This window comes from Falco peregrinus, chromosome Z, assembly GCF_023634155.1.
Source record: "Falco peregrinus isolate bFalPer1 chromosome Z, bFalPer1.pri, whole genome shotgun sequence".
Lineage (NCBI taxonomy): Eukaryota > Metazoa > Chordata > Aves > Falconiformes > Falconidae > Falco > Falco peregrinus.
In genome coordinates this window covers 46429473-46451209 of record NC_073739.1, presented here as the reverse complement: position 1 = coordinate 46451209, position 21737 = coordinate 46429473, and the positions used below count along the sequence as shown (strand labels likewise).

The 21737-nt window shown below is 35.2% G+C and overlaps 1 protein-coding gene across 2 annotated transcripts in view; it reads left to right on the top strand.

The window, feature by feature from the left end:
* LOC129782793 (uncharacterized) overlaps positions 1-20006 on the top strand; it is a 31426-nt gene extending 11420 nt beyond the window's left edge. For both annotated transcript variants that reach the window (XM_055791613.1, XM_055791612.1), the window contains 12 exons: positions 4192-4392; positions 6464-6568; positions 7401-7525; positions 9425-9505; positions 10535-10657; positions 11316-11408; positions 12966-13026; positions 13498-13646; positions 14101-14301; positions 14705-14871; positions 15342-15493; positions 16144-20006. In XM_055791613.1, the coding sequence (XP_055647588.1) occupies positions 4192-4392; positions 6464-6568; positions 7401-7525; positions 9425-9505; positions 10535-10657; positions 11316-11408; positions 12966-13026; positions 13498-13646; positions 14101-14301; positions 14705-14871; positions 15342-15493; positions 16144-16208 (1523 nt within the window). In that variant the 3' untranslated portion in view covers positions 16209-20006. The remainder of the gene's footprint in view (positions 1-4191; positions 4393-6463; positions 6569-7400; positions 7526-9424; positions 9506-10534; positions 10658-11315; positions 11409-12965; positions 13027-13497; positions 13647-14100; positions 14302-14704; positions 14872-15341; positions 15494-16143) is intronic.
* Positions 20007-21737: the final 1731 nt, after the last annotated feature.

Genomic DNA, 21737 nt, shown 5'->3' with positions numbered 1-21737 from the left:
CTCTTTTCCTGGTGCCCAGTAACTGGACAAGGGGAAATGGGCACAAACTGCAACACAAGAAGTTCTGTCTGAATATGAGGAAAAACTTTTTTCTTTGAGGGTGACAGAGCCCTGGGACAGGCTGCCCAGAGAGGCTGTGCAGTCTCCTTCTCTGGAGACATTCAAAACCCACCTGCAGGCAACTCTGTGCAACCTGCTCTGGGTGAAGCTGCTTTAGCAGGGGGTTGGCCTAGATGACCTCCAGAGGTTCCTTCCAGCCCTGACCATTCTGTAACTGACTCTGTGATCTCAGGGAATGAAAGGTTAGTAATATGTAGTTTTGTAGAATGATCAAATCCCCCAATCCAAACCCCAAAGCTAGTTATGCTATGTCTAAAATACTATAAAGAAATGACTGCAGGCTAAATAAACCTCCAAAATACTTCTAATACTGTATTATTGATTACTGTCTGCATTCTTACTATACAGATGAAACAGGTATTTTCTCACTGCTCATTAGAAGCATCCACTATCAAAAGTCCTGCTTTGCAACACCAAGCATAGATATTTCCTTCCAGAAGTCTTTGGTGGAATGCCTTACTTACAAAGAAAAGTTTGGGGTTGAATCCACTGTCAGTAAAATTATGTGGTTTCATATGTATTTTTATGTGGTGAGACTTTTCCCAAGTACAAAGTAAGGCACTTACCTAATGAAGATGTTACAGCCTAAAATAATTGTACTAGATACCTTCTTGAATTGTGAAAGTACTTTCATTTCCACTGAGTTCTGATCATGAGATTAAGTTTTCTGGGCATTGTTTCCATTAGATTGCAGGCCAGTTGAACTGGCCATAAAGGAAGAAGGACTTTCAGCTTAAGTCAAAACAGATAGCATTGTGATTGTATGAACAAAAGATCATCAAAGTCTATTAGGTTTAGCATTTTCCTTCTAAATTACTGTTATTTGAGGTACAGACCTGAAACTGATGATAAATCAAGGAACTTTATAGTGTGATCTTATTTATTAAAAAAAGAGCGTGAAAAATCCTTGTTTGGATCCCGACCACAGTAGAATTACACAAGTGACAGGTTTCTCTCTTTACAGACACAAGCCTCTTACTAGAAAATGCTGTACTCTAAAGCTGCTCTCATCTTTAATCTTAGCTGAAAATATATTTAGAAATATTTATCTGACGCTTCCTTCACTGTTCTGACAGTGCTTCTGGGTATAAGAGAATGTGCTTCTCAGTCTCTCTCTCATAGTGAAATACTATATTTCCACATAGCTTTTGTCAAACTTCCTACTCAGAACTAGGTTTACATCAGTTTGATTTCTGGACAGAGTTTTTATGCTTCAACGTTTTGCATAGGTAAGTTTAAGTGCTTAGTACATTTAACTTGGATTGAAACTACTGTTCTCTTTCCAGTTTCAGTAAGTTTTCATTCAACTTCCATTCCAGTATCACCTACATTTCAGGCTGCTTGGAAGCTGTACTGGTTTTGGCTGGGATAGAGTTAATTTTCTTCATAGCAGTCTGTATGGTGCTATGAATTTGTGACCAAAACACTGTTGCTAACATGCAATGTTTTATTTCTGAACTGCGCTTACACAGTGTCCAGGTCTCTGTTTCTCACACTACCCACCAGCAAGTAGGCTGGAGGGTCACAAGTAGCTGGGACAGCTGATTTCAACTGACCAAGGGGATATCCCATGACATATGACATTGTGTACAATAAAAGCTCAGAGAAAGGAGGAGGAAGTTTTTTGAGTTGTACCATTTGTCTTTCTAAGTAACCACTACATGTGATGAAGCCCTGCTTTCCTGGAAATGGCTAAACAACTGCCTGCCAATGGAAAGTAGTGAATTAATTTATTTTGCTTCGTTTGCTTTGCTTTGCCCATTAAACTGTCTTTATATCAACCCAGAAGTTTTATCACTTTTAACCTTCCAGTTCTCTCACCTGTCATGCTGGAGGGTGCGTTGGGGCTGGGGAGTGAGAGAGTGGTTGTGTGGGGCTTAGCTGCTGGCTGGGATTAAACCACAACAGAAGCTGATATACATATATATGAACATATTCTTGTGCTGCTTCTTTGCCTAGTGTTACTGAGCAAATTGGCTGGGGAAACATAAAAAAAGTTCTTAACTGTGGTAATGGTAATAGAAGGAAGGATTAGTGAAACCAACGGCATCTTTGTTACAGTGCAATTACTGTTATTAAATAAATTAAACTGAAATATTATACAATCATCTTGTGGTTTTGGTGGCCAAAAATCACTGCGGTGGGGTGGGGTAGGTGGGGGGAACAAAAAAACAAAACGAACCCACAACTTTAATAGAATACAGCAAAGACTATTTCTTTTTCATTATTGATGAAAATCCTGTATGATTCTTTAGAATTGTGAAGATAATTATGGAGAGAAAGTAGCAGAGGGCCAAGAAATTCACAGCCAAACTTAGTCCATCTAGGGGGAGTGATAAAATCTCTTAATGAAGCCCTGGGAGACAAACGCTTTCTCCCTAGGAATTTCAGTCGACAGTGATAAACTATTCTCATGTCTCAAAAAGGTCTTAATTTCAACCACTTACACATAACAAAGAAAGGAAATACGAACAAGGAGAGGAATAGCTATTTATTTATCCTGATAAAGCATCAAAAATAAAATTAACAGTCTGTTGGCATTAGAGACTGATGTGCAGGCTACAGGTGAACCAAAGTTTAAGCTACACATTCTGTATAAAATGGAGAGCTGCAGTGATTACAGGATACACTGAAGCATGAGGGTAAAATGGCAATCTGAAAAGCTCTTTGCAAGATGGAGTTGTGAGTGGAATTTTTGACAAGTGCTTTGGTGTGCAGTATTTCAATGTTCTGTAGTCACATGCAATAGATTCCATTCTGAAAAGCACCCATGCAAGAAAGAAGGTAATTAAATTCCTCATGATTTTTTTCCATGGGAAAGGAACTCAGGAAAACTTTAAACAGAGCATTAGGAACTATCAAAGTGTTGAGCTTTACCATGAATGTTATTATCCATTCTAGCTGAGAAGAAGGTCACGTGAGGAACCTTTATCCTTCGGAAGCACAGTCCATGCTCAAGCTGCATTTCTCAGTCTGCTATATGAGAATGTTCTGTCAGATTCATTAGATATATACAATTTCAACCAGTACATGTTACTTTTGGTAACTACTTCGTCAACATCATAACTCTTGATGACCTCTGTTATTTCTGGAAGTGTAATTTTAAGGCCTTCTCAGTGTGCATAAGCCAGGTTTTTAAATGCTTTATGCTTTTTAGTGCAATGTTGACAGACAGTGAGCAAATATCAATGGTGAGACCCATAGCTAGGTAGTTAGAAACTCTGCAATGATTTAAGTTCAGTTGCTGAACTTCTAGCCACCTAGATTTTAATTCCTCTGTATGTGCTCTGATTGCTTCCTCAAAAGCCTGTCTTTGTATACAGGTTCAGAATAAAGTACTTACTTTCTTCCTTATATGGGAGTTTATGTCTAGCTGTTCCATACACCATGAAGAGCTGGAAAAGTAGTGTCTTTATGGAAGTTATGAGTCTGGCAAGGCAAAAAGAAAAAAAAAATCAAAAAATGCACAAAAAACCAACCAAACAAAAAAAGATTACTTTCTGCTAATAGATCATTTTGCTTTATTTGAAATACATCAAAAAGAAACACCTCTTGTGGGGACAGTGTAGAAGCTGGGCGTAACAAGAAAGCAGACATCTTAAAGAGATCCAGAAACAGAAGCTGGCCAAAAGCTGGAGGAATATGTTTGAGATGTGATTATGGATGGAAGTTGCAGGAGACTTAGCAGGTCTTATTCAGCATAGTTGGTGAATTCTGGAAACTTTATTTCATGGACTTAGATATGGCTGCCATTTCAGCTAAACCTGACAGTCAAACCAAGATTAAATCACATAATCATATTAGATTTCAAATGAGACAGAAAGAAAATTCCTACGAGTCTACTCTGGACTATGTGTTTGCTCTAATCAGTTTCTAAGAAACTCATCCAGTTTTACTTTAAATCAGCTGACAGTTTGTAATATTTTTATCTAAAATTATTTTTATGTGTGATCTTACATATCTGTAACAGATCTTACATATCTGATCTTGTTTCATTATACCTGTTTTCAAGAGTCTTGACTGAATACCTCTTCCTAGTATTTATTACAATTACTTTGCTTGTTTTTCCAGAACTGTGGGTGAAAAAAGCTATCCCTTCAGGCTTCCAAGAACATGAAGATTCAGTAAGAATTGATACTGAAACTAAACCACAGACCACCATTTACTCATCTGTTCCTCTACCAGGCAGTGTTGTTGATTATTCAGAGGAGATACAAGAACATCCTTCATGTGTGATTAGAAGTGTTATGATTGAAGACACACCTGAGGAGGGTAAGGAGTACTTTGTGCCTCAGGTGTTCAGGATGAGAGTGTAATTGATTGTTTTCCACAAAAGGGCAGATTGGTACCACATTACTATATTGTAGTCTTACAGAAGCAGAACTGCATAAGCATATAGTCCATATTGCATTATCAGTGCTGATATAGCTTGAATATGGATGAATGTAAGTATGGACTAAGTGGGAGAGTTCCTGTCATGATTCAGCATATAGGTAATGGAAGTGATCCTCAAGCCTCTCATATACAAGAGATGCGTATTGGCTTTATATTCATTAAACCCAAAGTCAACAGAGGAGGATTAAATTTATGTGTTCTGGACCTGCAGCTTCTAAAACAAGGTGTGCAACTTACCAGACTCTAAAAACTGTCAAAAAATACTACCACAGCTATTCAGAACAGCAATGTGGCTGCCTAGCCTGTGCCATGTGCTTTGATTTTAGTTGTAAAGTGAGAAAGGAGACACCTCTTGTTTGCAGAAGATTACATTCCAAAGCAATTAAACTGCAAGGTCCTGTGGTGGTTTGAATGCCTTTTGAGAGCCAGTCTGATTGATGGCATTGAAAATAAAGGGAAAGAACTGTTACAGATGTCTTGTCCCTGCCATACCACAGAGTTTTGCATGAGTTAACTCACAAGAATTGTGAAAAAGTATTAAGTAGTTTGGGGAGTGACATGCTCTGTGAGATGCTAAGCTAAAAAGAACACGTGGACTGAGTTTTAGCATTCATGAATTGAAGGAGGTTCAACTGTCTTTCTTCCCAATGGGCTGCTATTGACTAAAGGGGAAACTTGCAGGAATTTCAGGAGGTGATATAGTAATGCATTTTTTCCAGTAGGAAACAGTATCTGTGTCTGTTTTCCGTTAAAAGTTAAGATTAATCTTTATCCTAGAAGACAGATGCTACACTCCTAACCTGCAAGCACTCGTGCTCCAGTGGTTAATTTTGCCTAAAGTAGGATTATGTGGAGGGCTTTTTCAAGAATAACTGTGGTTTCAGATAGTGTCTAGGAAAGCCAAATACGAACCAGAAGGATATAGATGTGAAAGGTCAAGTCCTTCAAGAAGTAGCTAATCTATATATAATTTAACATGTTCTTCACTAACATAATTCACAGAACAAAAGCTGATATACATATATATATTTATGTAACATATATTGATTAAAATAATTCATTCAGAAAGAAGAGTAAGTTGAGCTAAGGGTACTTTTCTCAACACATTTATTTAGTTATGTATTTTATAAATCATCAAAACTGGCTTTTGAAAAACAACCCATTTATGGCTATATGGGAACAGGATCTGCTGATTCCATCTAGTAGCTGGATATACTCTATTTTAAAACAGTACATTCTGTTACAGTATGTCAAATAAAAGCAATATGAAGAGATAGATATTTGATCGTAGAAAATCACTGCACCATGTGAGTAAACGAATATTTCTTCAGGATCTTAGGAAAGGAAGCTATACATTTCTATTTCCCCAATGGACAAAAGTTCTTAATTTCTGGTAATTGTTTTGACCAATTCAGAGACAGAAGACTTCTTTCAGACACTGTTCTCCCTTGCACACCAGAACACTTGAAGAAGTTGCTCATGTTGGGTGTTGTGGCTTGGTTTTCTCTCAGCAGGACTGTTGCACACACCCAGAGTTATCATTAATAAACCTGGATCAGATATGTCTCATATGTAATCCACCCCTGTCTCTACACACACACACACTTATTTTCAAAGATATTGGGCAAAATCCAGTTGTGTAATTTTTTGAAAATCTATTTTGAAAATATTTTTACAGAAGATGAGAAACAAATCTGGAGTACAGCCTTTGCATTCAATATATCTCTATTTTCAAGATTAAGTGGAACCATTCTAGTCTCAGACAAGTATCACATCCTTCTTATGCTTGTAGCTCTCTCAATGACTTCCCATCTTTTTGTATCCCTTTTACTCATTTAAAACTCTTTTGGTTCCAACAGAATAAGTGCATACCACATTTAAAGCCAATGAATCAGTGCATCATTGCAACAATTTTCATTTGATTTTAGCACCTTGATTTCGTTAACAGATAGAGAGGGAAACTCATGGCTGCACAGACTTGGAATGAATATAAACAAGTGGTCATTTCTGAATTCCCTGATTGGATGGAGTGAAAACAGAGCTCTAGAAAAAGGTATATTTATATAGCAATTATAATTCCAGTTTGCTTTCTGGAACACATAATGTATTACATAAATAGGGAAAGTTTATCTTATTTCTCTTCTATGTGAGCTTTAATTGGATGCTATTGTGTCACTTGGACTTCTGTGAAGTTGTATAGCTTAGGTTTATAGTTATACATATATATATATATATATATAGTTAACATTCTAAGATCAGTCTCTTTCGACCTTATACACCTGTTACTTAATTATGATACTTAGTTAAGGATCATGTTACTCAAAATATTTTTCTAATAGAAAGCCACCTATTGTGTTAAGCCAGAGAGATCTCATTAAAAAAAAAAAGAAAAAAAAAGTAATGATAAGTTTTTAATTAACAAAAAAAGATAAAATTAAATATTAAAATTTTATATAATACTCTCATATAAACAACTTGCAAAAGGTAGTTTTGAAGGAGGCTTTAAAGCGCCCTCTTCTTAGCTGTGAGAAATGCCAGTTTTCTTAAGAAGCAGCTTATTTCTGCATTATTTTTTTTATAACCTAAACTTTCAATTTCCATTTTAATGATGTAAGTTTACATAAGTAATTAACATCAGAGTAATCATGGACAAGTAATTGTCATACAACATAACTATGTGTGATGGTTTCCATAGATCAAAGCTGACAGGTCAGACTTGCTGAAATTCTCCTCCCAAAGGTCCACTTTCTTTGTTATCAGAAAAAAGGTACATTTTAAAACTAGATGTCTCTTATAAAAATTTTAGAAGGTAATATGTACATATGGAGTTGCTGTGCATTTTTGTTCTATACTTCAAGTTGACAAAGTAATTTTTGTTAACACAGTAGAACAACTGAACACATCTGGAGTTTGTTCTGATGTTGATCACAAAGCAACTGAGCTGGAGGACCATACAACCCAAGAAGTACCATATATTCCTTACAAGTTAGCTGCATTATCTATCATCAAGGTAAAAACAAACAAAAAAAACCCCCACCAAACAAAACCAAACACCCCCTACCCCCAAAAAAAGCACCCCAGCATGAATGAATAAGTTACAATACAAAAAAATGCCATTGCATTAAGTGTATCTTTTCCTAGGATATACTAAAATTACTGTGATAATAATTATCATAATATGAATTCAAATCACACAATCTTATTGCATAGATAGGTTCATTCTTCATATTTGAAAGCTTTCACTTATATTTTGAATATTGACATAAAAATACCAACATTAAAATGGAAATGATATCTTAAGTTAAGTTCAAATATTAAGTTGCTCAAATTTGCCTGTTCCCGGTAGGTGTCTAAAGACAGAAACCTCCCTTGCAACTGTACATGGAGAAAACTCTTGCCTTTCCATATATTTCTCATCATGTTTCTCGATGTGGCTTTTGACTTGCAGTGTAAGATTTTGTTGCTATTGCAATATTTCTGGTACCAGTAACTAGCATATTTTTTTTTATTTTCTGCTTAGCCAGTTTATTTTATATTATGCAGCATCTGTGTGTGTATGTGTGCGTGTACATATATATATATCCTGTTTTCTTGGGGATTAATATGCTTTTGCAATCTTGTTATTTTGCTATGCATCAAAAAAATTCTGTGGTGACTTGTCTATTACAGACTACAGACCCTTGAGCTAGCTGTTCAAATATCTGAAGCAATCTAATTAAGATGACTCAGAGCTCTGTGGGTGATAAGAAGGATAAATCTGTTGGGATCTTTTCAGTCTTCTCCTAGAAGAGGGGTTTCTTGTGTCTTAACCTTTTAATTGTGTCTCTTTAAAATTCCTCTACTTCTACAATAGTTGTTGATGAGGGGATAAATAGAACAGTATATTTCAAAACCACAACTGTTTAAAAATAATGCATCAGTTACTACAAAAAAAAATGGGTTTTTTTCTCTTTTTCAGTTTTATTTCAGCTGAGCTGCTCACTGTTAGCAAAATCTGCATCATATTAAGCTTAAATGAAGAACTGAAACCAAGGAAACCTCTGGAAAAGCTCTAGATGTTTATAATTTTTATAGTTTACATATAATCTTGTTCATTATTCCTATAATTCATTCAGCAGTATCTGTTAGTCTTACTTAAGATGCACAAGTATCAGTGTTGTGTAATTTGACATTGCACCTACCAGACAAGTATGTCAAAAGGCAGAAGCTGGGATCGGGGATAGTGGAATTTTCCTTTTGTGGCTGTTACGAATTGGATTAGAAACAAAAGGAATAAAACAGTCACTAAGATCCTGATGCAATTTTAAGCTTAAATGACTCATTTTCAAACAGGAAAAAGGTCACTTATGTATACAACTGTTTTTATTAGTCATGAAAAATGCATGTAGTACATGTTAAAGTTATATCAGTTCTGCTAGTTCTCAAACTATTTCTATGGAATACAAAACAGAAATTGAGTTTATTCTGAACCAATTTGTGTTATCTAACTCTTAAATGCAAAAATGTAATCTTTTCTACTGACTACCATTTTTATTATTTTTTCTGAGAAATAAGCTTCACAATGCTGTTATTCAAGAACTTTAGAATAATTGTAATGACTGCCTTTTGTATTCAATTCAGGTCATTGCAGTAAAAAGGAAGAGGTGGAGATGCAATACTAGGACCAGAAAATCCATTTCAAGTCACTAATAGATTTTTATTCAATAGCATAACATAATTTCTAGTTGTTGAAGCCTGAAAGCTTTTGCCTGCAGCCTTCTTGGTTACTTATCTATTTTCAAGATCAAATTCTTCACTATAATGTATCTATCATTTTGAGAAATGTATCTCAAAATTGTTTGATAGTTAATTACAACTGGAGTTGCTTGTGCTTTATTATCTAGTTGATAATTTCCTTCATCCTATACAGATTGTAAAAGACATGCACCAAATGAAAAAAAAACACGTGAAGATAATCAGACAACTAGACAATATAAGGAAAGAAAAACAGGTAAATGTTCTGGAGCATTAGCACTGTTGTGTCATACCATTAGTTAAAATTACACAGAAGGATAAAATCTACTTCATTCACATTTACATCTGCATTCAGGTACCCATGTTAAATCTCTAGAAATAATGCCAATGTATCTGTAAGTGTATTTGATCTTACAACTTTGTGAAATCCAATTTTACTTTTTGTCTAGCACAGTTGCATAGATTTTTCTAAACTTTTTTTGTGTACTAAATATCTACCTTAAATGCTGCCTTCCTCTACTGACTGACTGCATGGTGGGAACACTTGTATTTATGTAGGTTGTGCCCCTCAAGAATTATGTCATTGTAAATGGCAGTGCCAAGCTGTACTGCTTTCCTTCATTGCCAAAGTGGAAAGTTTTATGGCCTCTTCCTCCGTGGGTACTTTCTTCTCTACTTTACACTTTGTTCTGCTTTAGCCTTGTAATATTTTCTCAACATTGTTTACAGAATTGCAGAATGTCTCCACCTATAAACTCCTGCAAAGTTACAATCAGAATCTAGAGATGCCAGTCTTGTGACCATAGTGCCTCAGTTTCCTTAGCGGAAGCATTTTTGCATTTCATTAGTCAGTAATTCTCCCAAAATATGAAATTACCCACATCATCTTCAGCTACACTGTTCTGAAACCTTTTCTTGCAGCAGCTGTTTCACTTCTCTGCTTATTATTATCCAAGCTTTTGTTTTCTGATAAAAGTTTAATTTCTTTAAAATTGCTTAGCTATGTTTACAGGGAATTAATTCTGGTCTGCTTTCAGAAAGGCTTTCTTTTTTACTTCTGCAGAAAACCAGAGAAAAGATAAATTCCTTTAGCAGCAATTTTTGCTCAAAGTCTGCAGTGGGTGAAAGCACAAACCTCCTATGATCAATAAGAAAAGTTTGCAGACAACAAAAAGCATTGAAGAAAAAGAACCAAGTATTATCTGTTGTGGAAACCATTCTCTTTATCACGCTTGGCTTTCATGGTTTTGCTCACTGTTCATTGTCTCAATCTTTTGTAATACAGGAGCAGACTATAAGTACTATAAATAAACATTATGGTGAGAAAATGAGCAGTCTGAGATCCCAGTTAGAAGCTTACCAAGAGCTGATGAGCAAGAGCAATACACACCAGCAAGATATAATTACGGTAACAAAGAAGTACAGTTTTTACGTGTGACTGAGAATAGCAGGTACTTCCAGAGGCTGAAGGAACAGGCTGTATAAGTAAAGTTTTCTTCTTAGGGTCAGACAGTCAAATGAAGACACACCATTTGTGAAATTAATACAGAACTATATCTGTCTGCTTCTGGACATGAGTAACATCTTACACAGTATGTTACCAAAAGAGTTTTCATACCTTGGCTTACCTTCACGCCCCTGATGAAAACTGTGTGGGATTTTCCATTACTGTCTGTGCTTAAGCACTTGGAAATAGCTTTTTTTAATGAAAAGAAAGTGTCAATATTCACAGAATGTATAGGATGTGTAATATTTTTTTGGTGACAAACAGGTATTAAGGTTTAACCTATTCCTCCTTCTGTTCCACTACTGAGGAAAAGGTTCAACACATTCATGCCTCTAGGGAACGTCTTTAGAATCAGACCACCTCTGGTCGCATGTGGTCATTGTAAATTGGTCAATTTTTATTATTTTTGTGTGAGATCCCCAGGACTTAGCAGCCTGGTCCAAATGTTATCACTTCTCAACATGTGTGGAACAAAAAGCCTCAAAATATAGGCCTTTTTGAAAAATGAAGCAGTGGCATAGTGATTGTAAACCCTTTTGTCTTATTCTACTGTCTTAAGAGCCTGAGGGAAAGAAACAGACAACTGATCCAAGAGAAGGAAGACCTTCTTCACCAAATAAAGCAACAGACAGAGAAATGGGAAGAAGAAAAGGTAAACAAAGCTAGTTTGGGTTTTCTTTTTGGATCTGGACAGTGTTCTCATTACCACTTCCAGTGTGAGCTGTTTCTGGAAGTCTAAGGGGCATGGAAACTACAGTCTGCCTTTAGATAGGTACTTTCAAATCAGCGAAGACTGCTCAGCTATACACATGCCTGCCTCTTTTTCAGAGTACCAAAGGAGTTTTTCAGCCCTTAAACACCAATGAGTATTATGTACATTTTTTTGGTCATACTGTATCATGTTTTCCTCTAAAATTTATTAATTGTAATTTCTCTTTCTCATTTCATATTTCATGTCTTTTGAAGAATTTTTAAATAACGGTAAAGCACATTGGGTATTTTCTGTTTAGCAATTAGCATTAAAGATCAACAAAACCTTTACCTCATCTAAGCTACTACAACACTGCAATGCAACTGATTGACCTAGCAGCAGAACTACTTCACTTGGTAGTTCCCAGGAAAAAGGGATGTGCTTGAAATTCCTCAGGTTTTCCAGATTTCTCTGTAATAATGCAACTTTGATGTACTAAAGAGATGAAATGACTGCAGAGATCAAAAAAGAAAAAAATGTTGGTTTTTTATGGATAGCATCTGTAAGCATGGTCTGATAATTGTTATTTTCTGCAGTATTCTGTTTCATTTAGTATGTGCAAGTCTTTCTGTAATTTTGCAGATCTTCAATGTTGCTTTATAACAGTAAATTTTCATTGCACTACTCCAAGGCATGTATTCACTTAGCTAACCTTGTGGTGTGGTGAGAGGGTGCAGGGAGTCTCAGAGCCAGGTTCTCCTTTGTATTTATTAAACTGAATGAAGATTTCTGTAACATTTCTGAATGAAAGTTTCGAGAAAGAGCTGGGGTTTGTGTTTGTGTTTGTTCTTGTTTGTTTTGGGGGTTTGTTTTTTAAAAATGATGTAGCAGTACCTTTGATTAAACTTGGCATAGCACCAGTATTGATTTTTTTTCTCTCTTTTCAAACACTTTTAACAATGTCTATTGCAATAATACTATGTTCCTGATTGATAAACCATGTAAAATCATGGCTTTTACAAATCCTTTGACCTAATTGTTATAAATCAAGGAAATGTAGCAAAAATATTGTAATAAAGAGTAAGGAGTAAGATACAACGTTCTAAGACTCATAGGAAGAAGGAAGATCTTCTATTTGACCAAATAATACTGTTAAGATTTCACACATGCAACATTTTCTTCATGGCTGCCTTAGGATTGTGTGTCCAAAATCTTTTGTTCTTCAGCTGCTTCAGGAGCCTCAATAATTTTTGCATTCCAGTAATGTGGACAAATGCTATAGAAAATATAAGCATGGTACAGGCTCTTGTGAAAACATTAGAGTCTGAGAAGTATCTGTTTTATTTCTGTATTTTCTTTGCTAAGAACAGCCAATTACTGCATAACAGCCCATTTGTGTAAGCTGTGCCTATAGGTGGCAACAGCATTAATTCACTGCTATTGATTATTCTCCCCAAGGAAATATAATGAGAATTGGTAACACTCATTTCCTTGATATTTCCTTTTCTTGTCTTACAGGGCTGGATTCTAGAAAAACTGTGTAAAAAACTAGATTATCTTTATACCCAGCACATACTGAGTGAGTTTCATATTTCAGACACTATTTCTGGATGTCTCTGTTTTCTTTCCTGTTGTTTTTCTGTTTACACTGAGGTGCATGTCAGCTGAAGTCAATATAACCTTTTCCACTGCAATAATGTGCCACACATGGAATAATAAAGGAATGCTGAAGCTACAAATAACATCTGTCATGACTCCAGACTCCAGACTATGAATAAGCATAACTGGCTTATTACAGTCAGCATCAGTTTTGAGTAGGTCTGTCTCAGCATTTGTAGCTTTCCCTTTAGAAATTTAAAACAAAACTAAGCACACGCCTTTTAAAATTATTTGAATTTTAATAAAAAATGGAATTCTTGGTTAGTAAAATTTATTAGTTCATTAAAAATTCTTGATTTTTAAAGGGAGATAACTTGGCCTGCCTAGACAATATTCTAGGAACTGTAGATTAGAAATGCTTAAGTTGTTTATAACTGTTTTTTCAATTCAGCTTTGCAGGAACTTCACAACATCAGTCTGTATGTGGAAAGAGTGCATGACCTCATGCATTTCCAGATAAAAATTCTTCAGCAAAATTCTGAGAAGAAAGAAGGAGAAAAATCAGATGCGTCAGAGGTTGTAGAATTAAAAACAGAACAAGTAAGCAGGAAAATGGAAACATTTTTAGGATTATTGCAGGTATTTCAAAGGCATTCAGTGATTCTAGCACAGGCTGAAGCAAACCATGGAACTAACTGATAATAAAAACTATGCGCAAATATATGCAAGTATTGAGAATGATAAATTGGTGAGGAATTATTAAAACACCACAGTAATAAAGTAAATCCTTATTCTAGGGGAACCACTGATAGTGTGCTGTTTTCCTCATTATAATATTAGTATAAACTTTATTAGAAAATCTTTTAAAGATCTGCCTCTTTGAATTATAAAAACTGTATTCTGAATTTTGGAACCAAGCAGCCCTTATTTTATATTTCTTCAATTTTTCTCCAGTTTTGCTCTACCTTGCTCATTAAAATTTTGTCAATTTCATATGAAAGGAATGAAAATCTAGATCCTGACTCAGCAGTAAGTTATCTTTGTTGCCACCCAGCTAGCCAATGAAGAAAAAGCTGAATGTTCAATCGAAAAGGGAAATCTTTGGCAAGCACACAACATGCTGCAAAAGATACAGGAATCTTTACAGAAACGAGAGAGAGAAGTCACTGAGCTCTTACAAAGTGAAAGAAGTTGTAACAAGGCAATGAAACCTCAAATCACAGTGCTGATGTTCTTGAAAACTCTTGTCAAGAAGGTAAGAACTCAGTTACTGCGAAGATGAGAAATTATTTACTGGGTTCTCTTAAAAGTTCAATAAGGAAAAAAAGTGCAGTTTTATTTATTATTGTTATTGTCTTAAAGAATTGGGAAAATAGTTTTGTATGCATTGCTTTAAAGGCTGCAGTTGAGATTTTCAGAACAACACATGGAATTAAAGAACCATAAACTTGCACTGCAAGTCAGCCTACAGAAAACTGATTAGACCAACTTGCATGCTTTTTAACTGGCATTATTTTAAAAGATAAATTAGTGAAGCATGGGAATGGCATCATGGAAAACACATGTTTTTCTATCCTTCCAGTTGTGTGAACTACATGATTTACATACAAATGTGACAGCTTTACAGGAAATATGATTTAATTTTTGATCCATGGTAGGTTCACACCATATGTTGTGATGTCCCTGGGGCACAACAGTACATCAGTCAGCTTATCAGGAAGAATGAGGATGAAAGGGCTGATTGGAAAGAAGCCTTTAATAATGCTCAGGCTGACATTCTGTCCTATGAAGTATTTAATGGAAATGAACCTATGGATGACAAAAGGTATATTGGGTAGTTAATAAAGCAAAGATAGAAGTAATACAGAAAAATAATGAATACAAAAAAATACAGATAAAATTGTTTTTAGAGAAAATACATTTTAAAGAATGCCAATGTAATTTCCACATATACTGGGGGGGAGGGCAGTGGGCAGGGGGGGAGTGCTCAAAGTAGACTCTACATTTCTCTAAAGAAAGAAATCAAGGAACTTAGAAAAATCAGCCACAAAAGGCAGGAAAACATTTCAGTTTAACTGGATTACTCAAGTTGTATCCAGTCTATTATAAAATATGCTGAAATAAGCTTACTTGGCAAGCGTGTGCTACAATATCAGCATCTTTTTCTTCCTACATTTTTCATTTTTACAGGACGTTTCTTCCTCATATTCTGTGTAATTGCATCTTTCTTGTGGTTTAAGTAATCAGTTCCTTACAAGCTCTTTTTTTTTTTTTTTTTTTTTTTTTGAATGACAGGGTACAGCTCTCAATGACACTTTTCAGAAATCTTGGGAAAACAAAGTCTGATTTAGAGTATGTTGAAACAGAGAAAATTGTGTTTGATTGTATCCAGACAGGGGAAATCCCTAACTGGATTAAAAGAGATTGTCTTCATGTAGCCTTGACAGGTGAGAAATCCTTTTGTCAATTCAGAGAAGCCTAATTATCCTCAGCCAACTCACTTTTGAATATAGGAAAGCACAGTACAGCAGTAAAAGGTGTTTAGACACGTACTGCTGCCATGCCATAAGGTATCCCATAAAACATCTTCAGTTATGTGCATTCTAATGAATTACTATCTGAATTTTAATACTGGGTCATTGCTTGTAAACATATGATTTCCACATTCACACCACACTGTTCATCTTTTCTCTGATATCTTTTATCATTTTGAGTCATGTGTCTTTTGCATATAGTGTGTAAATGTTTCAGTGAGTGTCCAAGGTAGATACATCCAGAATCCCCCCAAAATGTAGCAGCCATGCACTGAATGCAACAGCAAATGTAGAATTCAGAAGAAAGTAACCTCTTTTGAAGAAAACTTAAAAATATCCATTGCATGAATTTAAGACATTGAGCTTTTCTGAGAGGACCAGTAGAAAAACTTTTTCAAATATTTGGCTTCCTGTTTCTATGATTATGCAACAGAAAACCTGATTTTGGCAGTTTAGGCAGGGAAAGGAGAGCAGTTTTGAACTGTCTGAATGACTATAATTTACAAAATTTAGGAAGCTATATGTTTATTGTATGTGACTATATAATTACTGGAACTCTCCAGAAAACCCTGCAACATACTCTGAGGAGACAGAGCCACCATCCAGAGGAACTCACACAGAAGTTTAAAATGGAAATCAAGGTACTATATTATGTATTGTGTATCATACCACATGGTTTTAAATGTGTTAAAAAGCACCCTCCTTTTCCTATCTATTCTTAAGGGATTTGAGATTAGTCTGGATTATGTCCTGTAGTGTCTGTCTGCAGACCTTTTTCCAAAGAACAAATCTCAATGTGAATTACATACAAATTCCTGCAGGTATATACCTGTAACCCTTAAGCACATTTACATTAAAGAATAACATAGTTTTGCTAACTGGTGAATTATATGGTCACACTTTCTGTGTATGCAAGGATAACCATATTCTATTTTTGCATCTGTATATCCATTTTCCTGTTTACAAACAAATCTTTTTATGCATCTTAATGGCCCTTGATGTCTATCACAAGTAAAGGTACACTGGAATCATAGAGTAACTTAGGTTGGAGAAAAAATTTAAGGTAATAAAGTCCAACCATTAACCTCACACTGCCATGTTCACCGCTAAACCATGTCCCTAAGCGCCACATCTACACACCTTTTAAATACCTCCAGGGATGGTCCCTCAGCCGCTTTCTTGGCACAACTTGAAGCTGTTTCCTCTTGTCCTATTGTTTCTTTCTTGGAAGATGAGCCCGACACTCACCTGGCTACCACCTCCTTTCAGGTACTTGTAGAAAGCAATAAAGTATCCACTCAGCCTCCTTTTCTCCAGGCTAAACAACCCCAGTTCTCTCAGTCACTCCTCATAAGACTTGTTCCCTAGACCCTTGCCTAGACCAGCTTAACTGCTTTTCTTTGGACTCCAGCACTTCATTGTGTTCATATATCTAATGATTTGGGATACACAGATTTCCTGTTTAGTACTAGGATACAAATGAAGTATTGTCTCATCTGCATGACAACATCAGAGTAAACAACTGCTTTAATCAAATTTTCTCTGCTGAAAGTGACCCAGACATACACTTTAGTGATGCAACAAAAAACAGAGTGTAATAATGCATTTATCATATTGCTGTTGTTGGATCTCCAAGTGAATAGCCCCAAAATTGCCTGAAATCATTATTTCCCCTACACAGACTTTAACACAATAACCATTATGCCAAGTCAATGTACAAAAATTTTCTCAGTGGTAAGTAATGAAAACAGACCATAAAATATTTATCTTGGTAATTATTAATTATACCATTGGTTGCATTTTTTTGTTTGGGTTGTGTTGTGTTTGGTTTTTTAAGTTTACCAAAGAACAAAGGAACAGTAAGAGAGATGCTAACACTGAAATAAAGTCTCCATTTTAGAGAGGGATATTGGAAAGAAATCTTGATGCAGAAAAGCACTTTCTGTAGTATCTCTGCGGTGGAAAATGAATTGGAAGAAATAAAAGCTCATGGTTTAGTAAATATCAGAAAACTTAGGCAGCCATTTAAGTGTTTTGAAAACTTTACTCCTTTAAAAATATTTTAAAGATATCTTAAAAAAAATAAAGAACCACACCAAAACAACAAAAAAATCCAAACAAAAAAAAACACGCAAAACCAAAACCAAAACACCAAATGAACTCCCGTCATTATGATAACATGAAAGACTCTGCAACTAAACAGAGAAGTCTTTGAGTCAATCAGGTATAAATTTGCTTGCACATGGGTGGGACGCATCTCACTAAGTTTTTACTGTCTAAAATGGGGCATTTAACATGTCTTTACAAGCAGTATACACAGAGAGTTGGCTCCAAAGCGTAATTTTCTTCTGTGAAGCACAAGCCTCTAAAATTAACTTTACTCTGTCCCATTTCAGTGTACTGTTCAGTGGTTATTTTAAAGTGCTGGCTTTGTACCATAGTAAGTAAGTGTTTTAACTCTTCACCCTTTTTTCTTAAATTTCATTTTTTATTGAAAAACAATCATAGATATGAAGAAAACTTAAAAATATAAAATCTGAAGTCATAGTTCTAATCAATCAAGGAACAACTGAAAGTGAAGATGGCAGTGGTTATTGTCGAAGACAACCACTTGTCTCTAACAAATGGTTGTTGAAGGCGATGATATCAAGTTCCTGGAAGAAAATGCACACTGCAGGTTTAGATACCACATGTGCACTCTTGGTTCTCAAGATAGGTACTTGGGGTTATGAGTGGTTCATTTGCAGCAGTCAACTGAGTCAAGTCCCTAATGTTACTGCCTATATGCTAAGTTGAAAACAAGTTTTATTCCAGCACTTACGTGGCATTCAGAAGATAACATCCACAAACTTTTTCTTTTTTTCTTTTTTTTTTTTTAAACTGCATGTCTTTTCATTATGTGATGCTTCTAAGTTTGAATTACCTATCTGAAAGAACACTTTCTACAGATGAAGCATACCAATGATGGTGCTTTTATGCAAACAGATTGATAAGTGTGTTCTAAATATGTACTACTGGGAACACAATGTCTGTTCCTGAGAACCATTAATGTATTTATGGCATGTTTCAATTAAGCTGTTAGTACACTTTTCTGCAGTAAGACCATTGGAAGGGAATTCAAAAGAAAAGAAACAAGGACATAGATGTCACTAAAATATAGATGCATTGTGGGGGACAATGCTCAAGAGAAAAACCACTAGAGCAGGTAAAGAAGAGGGTGACTGTGTACGTTTAGTATGAACATACCACTCCAGGATGCAGCACCATTTACAATAAGTCCAAGAATTAGACAGGACTGGACCAGTGTCAGACCACAACAGGGAGACAAAAAACCCAAAATATCTGTTAAAACTATATACAAGCTATATGCAGGATGCACACATAGACAACCAATTGATTTTCTACTGCAGTAAGAACTTTGATGTATTTAGTGATGAGATGGTAAGGGCAGTTTTAAATCGGCTTTAAAGAATGTAATTCATGTGATGAACTGGAGCTGTTATGAGTCAAAGTAGTTTTTTGAACTGTGTTGCAGATTCAATCTGTAAAGCTGTAAAGCAATTGTATTTTTTATGTCTAGTAGTGTAAAATAAAATAAACTGTCCAAAAAGAAATAACTTTTTAAATTAACTTTATTGGTTAGCTTTGTTAACTATTTAAATAACCCTTATGTGAAGAGATTATATTTGTGATGAAGGTTTGACACAATTCTTATTATTCTTTTCCTAACCTTTTTAAATGTCTGACTCCTTCCTTTACTTAATCTCATGTCTATGCAAGTTTACTGAAGCAGTTTCATGGCTTCATACGCAATTGGTCAACTTGCTAGCTTTTATATCTGTTTTCAATTCTGCAAGAGAGAAAAAGATTAATTTATTTGCTAGGCAATTGATTTTTACTTACTGTTAATGTCAACATTAAGGCTGGGAATTTAATTTAATTAGAATTATTCACCAAACAGCATTTAAAATAGCAGCTGATACATACTTTAATTAAATTAACCAATATATTAAAAGTGACAAAAATAAGAGTAAGAACAAAATGTCATTTCATTTTCATTTTATTTTTGTAAGAATAGTTCAAGTAAAGGATGTGCTGAGATTAGGGAATTGACAATTTGTTTCTCATCTCCTTGGGCCAGATATTTAATTGTATTTCTGAAGCTAAAAATGCAAAAACATGTCTCTCACTAAGACAGTCAAGATATCTAGATCCTATTAAAAGAACTGAAAAATGAAAATTGTACTAGGTAAAGTAGGTTTTAGTTACTAATGTCTTAGAGAACAGGTGAGTAATTGGATTGTTTTCCATCAATTCTCATACTTTTCTGCTTTTTAAACTGAAAGAATACCAGCTTTCACCTTATCAGCTCCCAAACTGCTTCCTGGTTTGGAAGGGATTAATGCATTTTAGTGCATTTAAAAAAAAAAAAATTACCTTTAGTTTAAGCAAGATAAAAATTGGGACTTAAATACCAAAGCTGACAAAAGGGTACTTATGTCATTTAAGACATGTGTCCTCGGTTGGGGAAAAAAAAAAAAAGGGGGGGGGGGGGGGGGTGCGGGGGAGCAAGAGGGGAGGAAGTAAAGAAAAGAAAAAAAGAAAGAAAAATCCACTTTATTTTTAAGGAATTCTGACTTTTAGTATCGTACAAATTTTTCCTGGTTTGCCCCTCTAAAAGATGTTCATTGTGGTACATCACAGCAGCATTATAAATCCCTGATAATTTTATTATACTGTTCCTCAGATACATGGAAAAAAACAAACAAAAAATATGAAAAAAGGTATATATAATCAAATTAAAGGCTGGTATACCAAAATAAAGAAATAATCATTATTTAGGAAAATCACACTATCTAGAAACTTCATTTAAAAATACTTTTCCCTCACCAGGGAAGAACCATCACTGCAGAAGACAAGTACTCTTTAGGAAAACTAGAAAACTCTTCCTTAGCACATCTCATCTGTTGATCTTAGCTATCCAGGACACCCAGCCTGAAACACACCAGTTCCTAGGATGGTTAGTTTGTCCACCTTGGCAATGGCTTTCTCATTGTCTCTGTCACTGACGAAACTCTGGTATTACCTTATATATCCTTTTTGATATCACTGTTCCAGAAGAAATTTGACATTCTCTGTATTGTTACAACACAGAGATGCTTTATAAATGAAACTCTTTTCATCGTAAGGTAGGTTATATATAAGATAAATGCAGTGCTCATATGTGAGGTTCTCAAATCTTTCATGTTTTTCAGGTATCTGCAGCTCTCACATTAACCCTTCGCAGTCTCATGTGCTTTCTCTCTCATGTGAGATCTGCCACTGAATTAACTTTTAGCTAACATAGAAATCTTAAGCTCAGTAGACAAATGTATTTCTACTATGCTCATTTGAGCAGATGTAAAAAGCATTCATGAAAATTAACATAAAATAATATTTTGCCTTAAAGGAAGCATTAACATTCTACTTCTAATCCAATACTAATTTTACAGCTCTCTGACTGTTGCTTGTTTCAGTTCTATAGTTCTGGGCTTTCATCTTTTCTTATGTGCTTATTCCCTATATAGAATGATGGAAAAGATATTCTAATAAAAAAAAAGAGAGGCTTCACAGTAAGAATGCAAGATAGTGGCAGCATGATGCTAAGTTAGCTGGACTGATAGAATATATAATTTAGACAGGGTTGGGTTTTTTTTAATCTTACACTAGACTGCCCTCACACCTTTTGCAAAAAGAGAGTGGGAAAATGGTTATCTATGACAGGAATAGTAATATCAGTGGTTTTTAATAACATCTATCTAAAAAAGTCTATGGTTTTTGCCAGCTAAAATTCAGACACATGTTTTCGAAACAGTGAAGTCATTCATTTATGATATTTAAAACATTAAAGGCAAATTTCTGACAGTTTTCATTCCTTCTCATGTTCCACAGAAAACATGCCTTTGTGTGGTGGCAGAACTGTTCATCTTCTAGAGAACTGTATCTTACTGTACCTAAATTTAAAATCACCTCAGCTGAAACGGTCACTATCGTTAGTGGAAACATGTGCCTCCGCTTGGATGCTCTTCACTGAAACAGGTTTCCCTCAGGTCTGGCCCTACTTGGCCTGACTGTGACGCAAGAGAAGAAATGGGAACTCCTTTTCAGTCCTGGCTTC